The sequence below is a fragment of the Oenanthe melanoleuca genome, chromosome 3 (assembly GCF_029582105.1).
Source record: "Oenanthe melanoleuca isolate GR-GAL-2019-014 chromosome 3, OMel1.0, whole genome shotgun sequence".
NCBI lineage: Eukaryota > Metazoa > Chordata > Aves > Passeriformes > Muscicapidae > Oenanthe > Oenanthe melanoleuca.
Genome location: NC_079336.1, coordinates 68,956,781 through 68,970,263, shown reverse-complemented (window position 1 = coordinate 68,970,263; position 13,483 = coordinate 68,956,781). Strand labels below are relative to the sequence as shown.

Sequence of the window (13,483 nt, the reverse complement as noted above, 5' to 3'; positions counted from 1 at the left end):
ACATTTAATACTGGGTTAGATTAAAAGATCCTATTGCCAGAAGACTGTTGTAATTATCTTTAGGCATCATCTGCCAGCTCCCACGTGTTAAAGGGCATTTAAGAGAGAGAATACTCATTTACATTCTCAAATACAACCTGCAGATGGAAAACTGTTCCCTTTGTTTACTGTAGCTTGACAAGACCTTTTTAATTTTGCCAGCCATTAATATTAAAGACCTATTTCCTTGATTTAATTTAGATTTTGAAAGTCATTGACTTCTGCTACATAAAGTTTGTACCCGTGACTTTTCCTTTCCCACAAGCTGCTAAGGCAAAACTCTTCCTATCAGTACAATTAAAAGAGTGGGAATAGTTTCATTCTTTCCTATAGATGCTTCTGCAGGTTCTGCTGGCTGATCCTGCCCTTAGGGCTGACTGCAAAGCTGAGTTGCTTAGACCAAGAGCAAACAACCTAGCCCTGTATGCCATGGAATGGGAAAGAATGATGTGCCCCAGAAGCTGATCAGTGGTATCTCTGAGGCTGCACAGAAGGTGCAGAAGAGGCTGCAGATGAGATTTTTGGAGCTCTGTCCCATCTCCAGCTCACTTAGCTTGCAGGCCAACCCTGCCAAGGCAATGCCAGGCCATGCTCTGTTGGCATCCCCATTTCTCCTTACAGGAGCAGCAAAATTCTCCTTTTACACCTCCTGAGTGGAATTTGCTCCTTCCCCAGCTGTCCTGGGGCAGGTTCATTTGCAAACTCCCTGAACTAGACCAGTGGAGTGTTTGCCCCCAAGAAACGTTTATTAAAAAGATAAAAAAGTATTTTTTGGTTTCAATATTTGCAATGGATCATCTTGTGCAGCACAGGCAGCTGAATGCCCACCCTGCACAAGGGAGCAGGGAGACCACAGGAGCCCCTGAGCACAATGAGCACAGGCATCCCAAGGCACTGGGATTACTGGGAGCAAAGACAGGCACAGCAGGAATCTCCAGCAGCTCAGGCCTAGAGGGGCAGGAGGGAGAGTGCCTTGACAATATATTTTCAGGTGACTATACAGCCAGCATTAGCCCTCTCCTCAGTGTAACACAACTTTAAAATAATTTTCTCAAAATTATAGTATTAAACACAAACAACCTCTTTTCATAAATGCAAATATTCACTCATATATACACACTTATAGAACAGGAACTTTATGAAGCAACCAAGTGAGACAAAGTAGTCTGAAAACTACTTCAACCTACAAGCTCCAGGCAGACTTTTACTGGCTTTACTCACTTCTATTAACCAGCACACTCTTATCTATAAAGCGTTCTTCTTTATTTAAGTTAAACAAATTTTCAAGGATGGTTTCCATCTATAAAATGAACAAGTACAAGCTCTGTACAGCAGACTTTTCAAACCAACTGAAAAAAACAGTTTCCTAACTATGTTTTGAAAATCTGCAAAATAAACAGTATCACCATTCTTGTTCTGAAGACAGTAAGAAAAGTTCTCAGGAGACTCCATCACAATTTGCTTCAAGGGCTCTTCATTTATCTTTCAAATGGGTGAATTTCTTCAGCATTAAAAACCCCTAAAATCACAGTAAGTAACTTTGGCACACTGTCATGTAAACATAACAAAAGGATACCACTTCTTGTTTGTTCTCTCAAAGAAAAGCATACGGCTCCTATAAAAAACCCCTATGCACAACATCCATGGGGAATTACTGAAAAAAATATTCCTACTTTATGAATGTTGTAGTCATTAAAGACTTAAGCAATGGAATATGGATTTTTTTAAATTTCTTTTTACTAGCAATTCTGATTCAGAGATAAGAGGCAGGTCAATACTCAGAGTTGCATCTGCTGATTTCAGATTTACTACCTTCAATCAGATCAAAGCTGTGAAAGGAAATACCTCCACAGTTGAAGCTGAGTGGTTGGTTTTTTAAATTTCCTTTTAAATTCTGTTTTTCAAAGCCTCAAACAACTGGTTTGCTGCTGAGCTCATATTTCAGTATTTGTTTTCCAAAACACAAAGGCATCTATTGCTATGTTTATGAAACATGATCTTCAAGTTCTCAGCTAGGTTAAAAGGCTACAGGGAGAGACTAAAAGCTGAAAATAGTTTATCCACTGTCTGGCCTTTAAAACAGGCAAGTTTTGGAGAAAGTGGATGGTGGATAAGCAGAGAAAAAGTATTAATTATTCATAAAAAAGTCAGATGATGATGGATGGGTAAAACTGGATTTAAGGGCCCCATCCAGAAGGTAAGCAGGTACCTGCAGGTCATAACTTCAGACACAAGGTATCTATGGGCACACTGACTGGCAGAGTGAAGCCACCCTGCCCATGAGTACCATCTCTATACCTGGTGCATAGGTACAGCCAAGGGAAAACAAAAAATCAGGAACTACTCTACTCCCAGGACAAAGAAAGAGGGGGACTGTACCAGCATACTACAGTACAGCAGATGTTTTTCCTCTCCTTATGATCAACCCTTATATTTTTCCAAGATCCGTCTTTCCAAAATCACTTCCTAGCACTCCATCTCTGCACTAATTTTTGTCAATTCTGTCTCACTTATTAATACTTATTTACTTTCCTTCTCATTTTAAAAGCTCATTGAAGCATTTGCTTTTAATAAAAAAGTATATAATCTATGCAAACATAAGAAAGGACAGGTCAAAGTTGGGGTTACCTTTGACAGTATTGTTTTATAAAAGACATCAGCTGGACTGAAGCTGTAAAATGCAGAAGCTCTATGGTTAAAAACACATAGGCTATGCAGGTATCCAGGCTGATTCCCAGAGTCAAGCCTGAATGCATTCAAAAGCTACATTTAAAGAAACAAAATGGAAGAAAATTCCCCAGTAGTTGGTCTATAAATTAAGCAAGTGCAATTCAGAGATATTACATAGCTGCTCATCCTTGCAAATTAAAATTCAGATCTTGTGCTGTTGTCAGTGGTATTACAATTCTAACTTATTTCTACAACTCAAAAGGGGAGTTTGAGACTTATTTTTTCCTCATTAGGGCCCAGAATAAAACTCTGCTGAACCAACACGGCTGCACAAAAGCTCCGTGCAGTTTCTGTAATTTTGTAACAAAGGAAGAAATATTTTAAAGACAAAGTACTACAGAAATGATCAACACAAATATCAAGTACAGGTTTAACATTATCCAGAGAACAGGTGATGAATTCCCAAGCTGGAATAAACAATCCAAGCAATCATCTGGGCAGATGCATTGACTTGCTCTGCTATTTTCTGTCTCCTCCTGAGTTTCATGATCTCTAGAGAGGGTGAAATGTTAGGAAGTAGATCCAGTTTGCAAAGCAAAATCATCCAGTGTTAGCACGGACATCATACCCAGCAGCACAAAATCCACACCCTCAGTTTCTCTCTCCTAGCACTCCAATCCAATTTCTGGTTATACATATGTCAATCACTTTGTTGATAATTATAGATGAAAATTGATACAAATCATTGGGAGCTGACAATATATATACTTTCATATATTTATATTTAGAGTCCATCATAGAAAAGTTCATAATCAAATTACCAAGTACACACAGGAGAGGAAAAAAAAAAAACCAACTTCAAAATGACACTTCTGGTTCTGGAATTGACAAACCATGACTTCTATTCCAATGGAGTTTTCAAATGACCTTCTCCTAGTAATTTTTCCCACCCTCCCTCCCACACTGTTCCCCACAGATGTTTCTTCAGATCCTTTTGTTTATAATACGTCAGTTGTTCCTAGAGTTAATTATCTGCTGTGCAAGTAGTAGCTGAAGACAGAAAGGAACAGTTGAAGTCTGCAGCACAATTCCTTCTTCCTGTGAAGTAATGCTCAGTGACATCCTTGCAGTGCTCTGAGTCCCCTGGATCCCTGGTGTCTGCTTCAGCACTCTACTTTCAGATAAAGGTGGAATACTGAGGTATATAAGTTCCGTGGAAAGTTTTAAGAAATACATCAGTAATTCAATCAAAACTTTGCCCAATGTTTTTCAGTTGAAACAGCATTTTGCTTGTAAGTCCTTCTACTGCTGCAGATTAAGTGTGAATTTCCACTGCTGTGACAAAGAAGGATTGCAGATCTCAACGGTGAGACCACCATTTTTGGCATTTCGGCTGTCTAGACAGAGGTTGCTGCCAACGTGCCTCAGTTTAGAATTGCTTTCAATTTGTTCCCATTTCTGAAAGAGAAAATACAGTTATTGACCTGGAAAAGCAGGTAAAATTCTACATCCTGTCCTTTGAAGCCATCATAAGCTTCCCTGGCTTGTGCCTGGAAAGCTGTACAAACTGCAATAATAGGAGCAGTTTAGATGATTCTTGAGTACAAGTATGTAAGTTCCGGCAAGCCTTGCCAAAACAGCTCTTCTTTTTGTTAACACTCTGCAAGACACAATACACCAACACATTTCCCTCTAGTTCAGAACTTCTCCAATACACTGTCCCACCCTGTTACCTGTGTGACATCACTACAATACTGAGCATAGAGAAGCAAGAAGCACATTCACTATAGACAACTTCACAGAAATCCAGAAACTTGTCAGACACCTTTCAATTCTACAGAAGACAAGAAATCTGTGCTGTCAAAAGTTCTTTGTCCACACTGATGTCAAGGACAGAACAAATATCAAATACAGGATTGGGGGGAAAAAAAAGTGCCAAGAATATTCCTTCCTTCATCAATAAACAGTGTTTCAGTTACCTGTCTTCAAAAACAGAGATACAGAAGCAAGGAAGCTGGCAGATGATCAGAACTAATGACTGAGCAGAAAGAGATGAGTTGTGTTATGACTAGATCAAAAAGATGGTATGACTCTGCAAATGTGATTTTCCTCAGGCATGGGAAATAGATGAAATTACAATGCTGCATTGATAAAAATTAATTTAAGGAGTCTTGTGCTGCTATAAACAGGCCACAATTGAAAAGAAGGAAAGCCAAATCACATTCTTTTGAGACTCAAAATACATAATATTCAAACTTCACTGAGTGAGACCTTTCAAAAGGACATTGTGGAACATATAAACTCTTTTAGAAGTAACACATGGCAGTTAGACACTATTATATATCATTGGATGAAACCTTTATATTAGGCCCCTGCTGGGATAAATATTCTGCCTTTATGACATCATGAACCCTAGCTTCACACAGACAAACAACAGTAAAAGTAGAGCCTATAGAAGATATCATCACCAGTGCATTGTTTATTCACCACCCTTGTTTTCCCCACTGTTTGCAGAGTACAATCATGACATACTAACCTGTCTGCTGTCATTTTCCCTACAGCCCTGAAGTTTTATTAGTGAACCAGGAGCTCTGTCCACAACAGTAAGGCACAAATCCATGTGTTTCACTGACTTGTCCTTTGTTAAGGCCCATTCCTAAAAAAGAAAAAATAAAAAATGTACAAAATTTTCTATCCCTACATATACAGCACAGGTTAAAATCCTGCAAAGAGCTATGCATGAGCATTAAAACATTAAGAGCTTCCCACCGGGCAGGAGATGAGAAAAAGTCTTTTTCAAACACAGTAATTCCAATTGCTTCAGTGTCCCCACATCAGCTCAGGCTTGAGCTTGCTGTTTGCTCCCTCTGCTGGCTTTACACAGCTGCTGCAGGCAGCCACACAGGGCCTCGTGGAAGGTATTCCTCCAAATGCTTATCTAGTTAGATGCCTGTTGTCATGTGTGTGTGTCTTACACCTTCCCCCTGTCTTCTACATGGAAGGATTTCTACATTTTCAAACATGTATAAATATGTATTAAAAAATTATATATATATACACACATATATATATACATATACACACACACATATATATATAAAATTAAATACATAGAAAACCTAAAGGCTTGGTCTGCAGCACCACTGGCCACCCTGCCCACATACTGAACAAAGCACATGGACCACAGTGAGGAAACAGCAGTTCTTAATACAATAAAGAGCACCAGAAAGCAATATATAAAAGGGCTAGAGAGAATGTTCCCTCCCATCCAAGGCATGATGTACAGCAATCTGCATTAAATGTATTTAAATATGCAACTCTTAAATAGAGAACAAAGAAAAGCTGTTCTGAATGTACTGCTGCCCAGTTGTTAGATCTCAGCATCTTTTCACACAGAGCCTGATCTTGCACTGATGTTCAGACTCTCTCCATATGCCTCTCTCCTTTCAAGTTTGGTCTCCAGGGTCCACAGTGGTCTCCATTTGTCTAATTATCCTTTGAGGGAAGAAGCCACTTGATTAAAGCCAGGCTAATGTTCCAAATCATGCTTATAAACTACTTAAAATGGCATGATTAGCTTCTCTCAAGCAACTAAAGAGGATTTAGAGTTGTATAATACAAAATCTTAGACATACAGGGCCAAGCCTGTATGTTAAATAACATCTAAATGTTACTTTGCACATTATCAGTGTTTCAGAAATAAAAATCTTAACTACTTTGAAACTCAGCAGATTTTACAATTACTAAATCTCTTAGGGAAGAGATGCTCAGAACACCGTCAGAACTTGCAATCCAAGAAATTACAAGTAATCACAATCATACAGGTCCCAAGTCACTGGATGGAAACATATTCTGTAAGTACAAGAATGATAACTATGGAAAACAAAGCAAAGCCAGGACAAATCTGTGTATCCCTTTATTTGTCTTCCAAACTCTTAAGCTGATAACTTCTCCTTTTACTCTCAGTATGTTAAACTCAGATGACAATGAAATTACTTGCCTTCTCAGTCCTGTCCAGTTTATAAAATGTCAACAAGAACCATTAATATATAATGAAGTATTAATAACCACTTCTTTAGCCACAACTAAAGGAATTAAGCAAATTATTTTCAGAGCTTATCAGAAATTACAAATGGCCCTGAACTCTTCCCTGGTAAGATCTATAGTGAAAAATGACAGTTGGAAATACTACCAGGGATGTAGTAAAACTTGTGTCTGAGAATCCTGCAGTCAGAGTTAGAGACTGGAAATAATTGCCTTTATACATCTTCATCCTTCCATCAAAAGGCTGTACAAGCCCCAACCACAACAGAAATTATGCAAGAAGTTAACACATTTAAAAGTCAAAATACAGCTGCTTCATAAAAGCTCCAAGCTTTGTTGCTGGAAACATTAACATGATGGCCTTCATGTTATGAGATACAGTGTATAGGTACTTTCCTCCACTGATCAGTAACATTATATGACTATAATGGAGATAAGATGAAACAAGTTCCACTATACCAGAGGAGAAAAAAAATTGCAAGCAGTGTATCTATATGCTCAGGGCATGGGGTGGAAAATTGATAGCTTTATGCAAAAATCAGAATATCTGAGAAAACCTGTGTCAAATCAGAAATAAAAAGTTAGTAGATACAACTAACCTGAAACCTTCCCCTTGAACCTAAGTGCATTTGGTTTTACCTTGAGCTTCTCATCACAACCCTGCATATTTGCACATTGTCAGGCACACCACAAGCTATTTAGCCCACTGGAGGTACACAACTATCACTGAGTTCTACCAACCTGGGGGAGGGGAGAGCAGGGGAGAAGGGGGGCAGAAATCCCATTTTTACTTAGGTTTTGCAATTTATGTTGAACATAAGACAGAGTACACTCTTCAAGTTATAGGAGAAGATTGCCACAACCTGTAATATCCAAGTGCTCTTAACTCCCCAAAAAAACCTCTTGGTAAGAATAACACATAGTACAGTTCTGAAGATTGTGGTTTGTTCCCTATCCCTTTCTTCCCATGCTGTTATTTCTTTTCCACCCAATATGAGTTCTACTTGGACATAAAACCTGGTTTTGACCCATTCTGCCTCTTAAGCTGTCTGAATGTCCTCTCAAAGGTATTTGTTCAGAGCAAATGCATAGTGGTTTGTCAAGGTCACTGCCACAGAAAAAAAACAACATAGAAACAAGAGGGTCAGATTCAGGGGATGGGGAGTTTGAAAGGGGAAGATAACTTTGTGTATCTACAAAGAATACACAACATCAGCAGAAAGCTCTAAGATTTCTGCTACAAGGCACTTGTGACACATCTACCACCACCCCTTCTCCCAAAAAACCCATTGTGGTTTCTGAAAAGATGAGGGTACTTTCATAAAGGCAATTGAAAAAGCCTCCACAGATAAATTCTCCTTAATGACAGGGAAAGGAGGCATTTCTCACATCTTGATTTGAATGATTTGTCATCATATATCTTCCAAGAAATTACTTCATTTTAGGCTTCATCTTATTTTAGGTTTTCCCCCTTCTAAATTAAATTAGAGCAAACTCTTGACACTCGTTCCAGAGTAGTTTTTAATTGGTCAGTCTTCTATTTTAACAGCTGTACTTGACACATTAATATTATATTTGATTTAAAGTCAGGTTTAATCTGACAATGATTTAGTGACAAAGCAGCACACAAAGCAGTGAGAACCTCTGTGTGTATTTCATGAATGATAACTAAGTCACAACTGCATAAATAGATTCTTTGAAATAATTAATGCTCTCATTTACAGATCTGACACATTTGCAATTAGTTTAAGAGTAGGATTAGAAAGGATTTGTTAAAACACTCCCCTTACTGTGAGTGAACATTTAGGCACCTCTGTTTTCGAGAAAAGCCAAATGGGGATTTATGACAGATTTTTTTTTTACTCCACTATTGCAAACTCTAAATGACTAATAGTGCAGCACAGCAAAGCATTCTTTTATTTTACTGACCTTAGGCCATATGCTTAACACAACCCAAATATTTTCTTAAGTAAAAATTGTCCCCAAAAAAATCATTTAACTGAAAGAAAAAAAAAAAAAAAAAAAAAAGCTTTCTATGTAAGTATAGAACCCCTGGGAAGGAAGCTATGGCCTCTAGTGCAAAAGCAAACATTAATAGTGACAAAGGAAAGGGATAATGTGATGCTCACTGAATGAATCTCTGGGCTCAAATTCTAAACCTGAAAACGCAAAATTATATTTGAGGGAGAAGTTTTTAGGCCATCTGTTACAACAGCTGATGTGCTGGTTTGGATTCATCTTTCTCTCACCACTACGCAGCAACTGCTTGAGTTAAAAAGTTTAGATTCACTTTCTTTCTTTTGTTTAAGACTTTGTAGAAAACAAAATGAATGGCATACAGACCTGGTTTCCCCCGGCATTATGACATTCATAAACTCCAACAACACCATCTGCAAAATGGCCCAAAGTGTCAAGGCAATTGGTACCCTGCTGCAAAGCCCCAAAGGCTATATCTTGATGATCAGGTACCCTAAAACAAAACCAGAAATATCTGATTCAGTTCAGGGTTTATCTGGGAAGTTTTTCTTAGTTTCTTTTTAAACTCCTTGTTTGCAAAAATACTCAGAGTAATTTTAAGATGAGAGGTTAAGGATGAGTGATGACTAACATCTGGAAATCTCAATCATCTCTTGTTGATCAAGCATGAGTAAACTTGCAAGCTTACCACACCCACAGTACTAGAAGACTTGTACAAGAGGAGGAGGATGAACATAAAACTCGGCACAAAAATCAATTTAAAGATGACTTATCATTTAAAATGACTCAAAGTTTAATGTTATCAGTTAGCTCAGCAAGTCCTTTTGTCTTTTCAGGCAACACAGCTTGTGGCAGAAATAGGACACTCTACATGTTTCTCAGGCTGTTTTTACTGAAATGTTGAAAAGGAGGTTAGGAATTTGAAAAAAAGAAAATCTAAGGGTTTTTTTTAAATATCTATTTTCTAATGGTTGCACATAAAGCACACTCCTAGCATGGAAACCCCTAGGCAAGAAAATTTGTGGGTAGAGCCCATGAGTTCATGTTGAACAGTAAAACTAGGGCATATCAGAGCCTTTAAAAACTTCAGACTATAATGTGTATATAATAATTCAAGCCAGCAGAATGAGCACAAGGGATGACAGAACAAGAGAACATTACATGTAAGCAATACTTATGGTAGCACATTTTCCAGGAGAGACATTTTTTCTCACGGATTAAACAAAAACCAAGAATCCTCTGGCACTTTTAAGAGAAAATAAAGGAAAACTTACTTCCTCAGTATCATCCTGGTTTATGAGACTTGTTAGTATGTATGGTTCTGCACATGCTGCACTGGGGCTGTAATAGCTGGTGCTGCTTTTGCATCTCAAGCCTGTATGTCACTAGCAGTTACCTGGCACCACTGACATGAAGTGGGCCCAGGAAAAAAAACAAGTATTCCTACAAGATACACACAATATCTTAACACCACTACACTACCAATATTAGGTTGACAGACCAGTCAGATTAGTTAGTGGGATCAGATATGACCAACACAGTTCTTAATGGGTTATTTAATCAAAATTTTTCTATCCCTTCAAAAAGTATTTAACTAATGAGAAATCCTCAAAGAGAAGATGCATTCATATTACAAAAACTGCATTGACATCCCTCACTTTCCCCCGTCAGCCCTTCCCAAAAGTCAGTGATTATTCAGTGATAAGAGAAAATGAGACAAGAAGGAGCAGGAGACTCAGCTTCAGAGTCTTAGGCATCTACCTTGCCTGCCAAACACACCAGGCCCTCTTGTCTGCTCACTGTCATCATTTGTACTGCAATTAGATTCAGTCTCCTCACTTAACTAGGCATCTGCTTAGGCATGGCAAAAGCTTTAAAGGGATGACAGCAGGATACACAATATGTGCTTTTGAGCAAGTGGCTTGTGTAGGAGACTAACTTCAGGCTCAGGTAAATTCAGTCCTTTGGACATTGCTCTCTAAAATACACCAGCAGTAATTGCTGTAAGTAGAAAAAGCAGCTAACTAGGGGAAAACTACTCTTCAGGAACAGAACTAAGCAAATAAACCTGCATGTGGCATTGCATTCAGAGAAAGTAAAACACATCCTTTACATCCAAGGACGGAGAAAAACCAATAAGGGCAAAAAAGAGAACTCTGTATAAACTCTGTTTCAGCCAAAACTCACCGTAACTCAGGATAAACATTTTCAAGATACCACTTAAAGGGTTTGCAGCTAAGTCTCTTTCTGAGCTCCATTCGGCTTTGAATACTAGAGGAGACAAAAAAAAAAAAGTTTTCAAAGTCAGGCTGTTGTCTCCATATATTTTATGGCATACATAGAAAATTCAAGAATAGTAGAACTGTAGAAATAAACCTTAAAGGGACATCATCAGATTTAGCACTGCTTTCACCTCAGAAGGTGCTGTGTCATGAAGAATAGACAAATAGAGAAATGTGACTTACTTGCCATAAGGTACATTCCTGGCTGAAGGCACTGCTGCATAGTAGAAATTTTTATACTCATCCATCCAGACTTCGGCTGCCCTGCGTGTATTTCTAGGGACAATCACATGAAACACACAGGTTATATTTTCTCTAGGGGCAATTAAACCATGCAATTTTCCCACAGGCTGATTTTAACCATTCCCAGTACTACACTGAGAAGACTCCTTATAACAGACCCAAGTAATAGAAAACCATTAGAGTAACATAACTGAAACCAATGCATTTATAATGAAATTTATGTCTTTTCCACACATCACTGCTTCAGGTTTTCATCCAGAATTTAGCACACAGCTTTGAGTTCTTTCTACAAACTTCATGGAATTTAATAGGTTGATATTTGGTTGATCTTTTTATAAGAGTAACTTGACAGAAGACAAATTCAGTGAGTGCTCACCTGGATAAAGCAAGCTAATTGGAAACATAAAAATCTCAACTGGCAATATTTAAAAATGTCTTCTACATTTTTGAAAACAAATATGCTAACAAACACAAGATATTTTCACTCTTCATCCTATTCCTACCAGTAGAGCATTTAAGGTTCCAAAAAACCAAAAGCTGTTACAATACTTAAAGCGATGAAACAAAAAAGTCTTCTGTAGCTGAGGTATGAGGAAAGGTTTTAAAATTTTAGAGAGATTTATTATTGCAATAAATGTGAAAAAGCCTAAATGAAATGTTTTATTTCTAATCAAACATCTCTAACTAAAATTCCTGTATTTATGTAACTGGTGCCTTTAAATTTCCTTTTGGACTGCAACAGGGTCCAACAGCTTTTTCCCTCCCCTGGCTTCCATGTAAAACTCATTTACTTCTTTTGTTTATAATTTTATGCTTTGAAAAGTAAGTCTTACTTCACTTGTAACTGCCATGCTCTGGAGCTTATTTTACATTTGGCAGAAAGTTCCTCTAAAGCAACTGGAGTGAACTCAGTCAGCCAATAACTTCTTTAATATGATTTTCCAATTCAAAAGACAAAACATAGTCAGGATTAAATGAGGAGGCTTGCAGATTGCTGAGCAAAAAGGACTAAATAAAATTTTCACAGGACAGACCCGAATAATTTTTTTGTTTGAGGACTGTTTTTTTTCTTTCAAAGACTTTGTAAGCAAAATTCTACTAGATTCAGATTAGAAGCTATGTGAGTGTATCTTTACCTGCAGTCTCTCAGGTCCATGTGTTAGTCATTCAGTCCCTCCTGTCTGCTCAGCAACAAGCTTGCCTGCCCACAGGCCAAACAGATTTTAGTGTAGTGAGAGGAACTGCTTGGTTTGCCAGGGTTTAATGATTCCAAAGGCACTTTCAAGGCCAGAATACCTGCCTGCATCCCACTGCCCCATACACAGGGATGAAGAACAGCTCAGGCTTCATGTGACACGAACATGAGCACTGTGTAGATGCTGAGAACTGCCTGAACTAGCAAGGCCCCAAAGAACTCAGGGTGCTGAGGAACACAGCATGGGGTGCCCTTAATACTGAGCCAGTTAATGAAAGAGAGCACTGAGATCAGAGGCAGCTTTGCTTGGAGCAGACTGTGACCAGCAAGGCTCACTGGCTCATCTGGAATGTTGTGTTAAGGCAGTCACACAAATTCCTGCTGGACAAAAACTATCCCTGCCCACATCACACAGCCTGGATGTGGTGATGTGGTCTCCCCTCCCATGAAACAGGACTCCAAGGCTCTCATCCAAAATTACCAACCTGTTTGGGCTGCCAAAAGACAGTGCATACTGAGTAGCCAGCTAAAAGCAGAGGAGTCCAGAACAAGCTGCCTACAGCCAAGAGACAGACGATGGCACAAGCCAACACATCCCAACTGCACCACCAGCACAGATTCCATGCACCAAGTTCCTTGGCACCATGGTCCCACACACATCTGTTTTATAACACCTGTACTACAAGGACATCCTACTACATTCTTATTCTCTCATTGGTAAAATTGATTTTAAAGCATCCCATTATATTGGTTTGACATACAAGAAACCTATTTACAGCACAAGAAAAGCAGTATCTTGGCAACATCCCAATGATGGAAAAGCTGCAGGAGTGGGAAAACTGCATAGTATATTCATACATTTATTCACTTTTATTAACTATGCTCCTCATTATGACACTGTCATTTCAAAATTTCATCAAATTAAACCAGTTGCATCCTAAGCTTACATAATGCAGCTTAAAAGGTAAAGCTTTCTACCCTCCTGAGGCACTATAAACGTTGGAAGAGAGATGTAATGTACTGAGAATATTTC

General features: G+C 38.4%; 1 protein-coding gene across 1 annotated transcript in view; it reads right to left on the bottom strand.

Moving 5' to 3' along the window:
• Positions 1 to 1,216: 1,216 nt before the first annotated feature.
• GALNT2 (polypeptide N-acetylgalactosaminyltransferase 2) overlaps positions 1,217 to 13,483 on the bottom strand; it is an 89,734-nt gene continuing 77,467 nt past the window's right edge. Inside the window, exons 12-16 of the mRNA XM_056486586.1 lie at positions 11,196 to 11,288; positions 10,918 to 11,001; positions 9,097 to 9,223; positions 5,246 to 5,365; positions 1,217 to 4,167 (exon numbers count right to left, since the gene is read on the bottom strand). Of these exons, the coding sequence (XP_056342561.1) occupies positions 4,012 to 4,167; positions 5,246 to 5,365; positions 9,097 to 9,223; positions 10,918 to 11,001; positions 11,196 to 11,288 (580 nt within the window). The 3' untranslated portion in view covers positions 1,217 to 4,011. The remainder of the gene's footprint in view (positions 4,168 to 5,245; positions 5,366 to 9,096; positions 9,224 to 10,917; positions 11,002 to 11,195; positions 11,289 to 13,483) is intronic.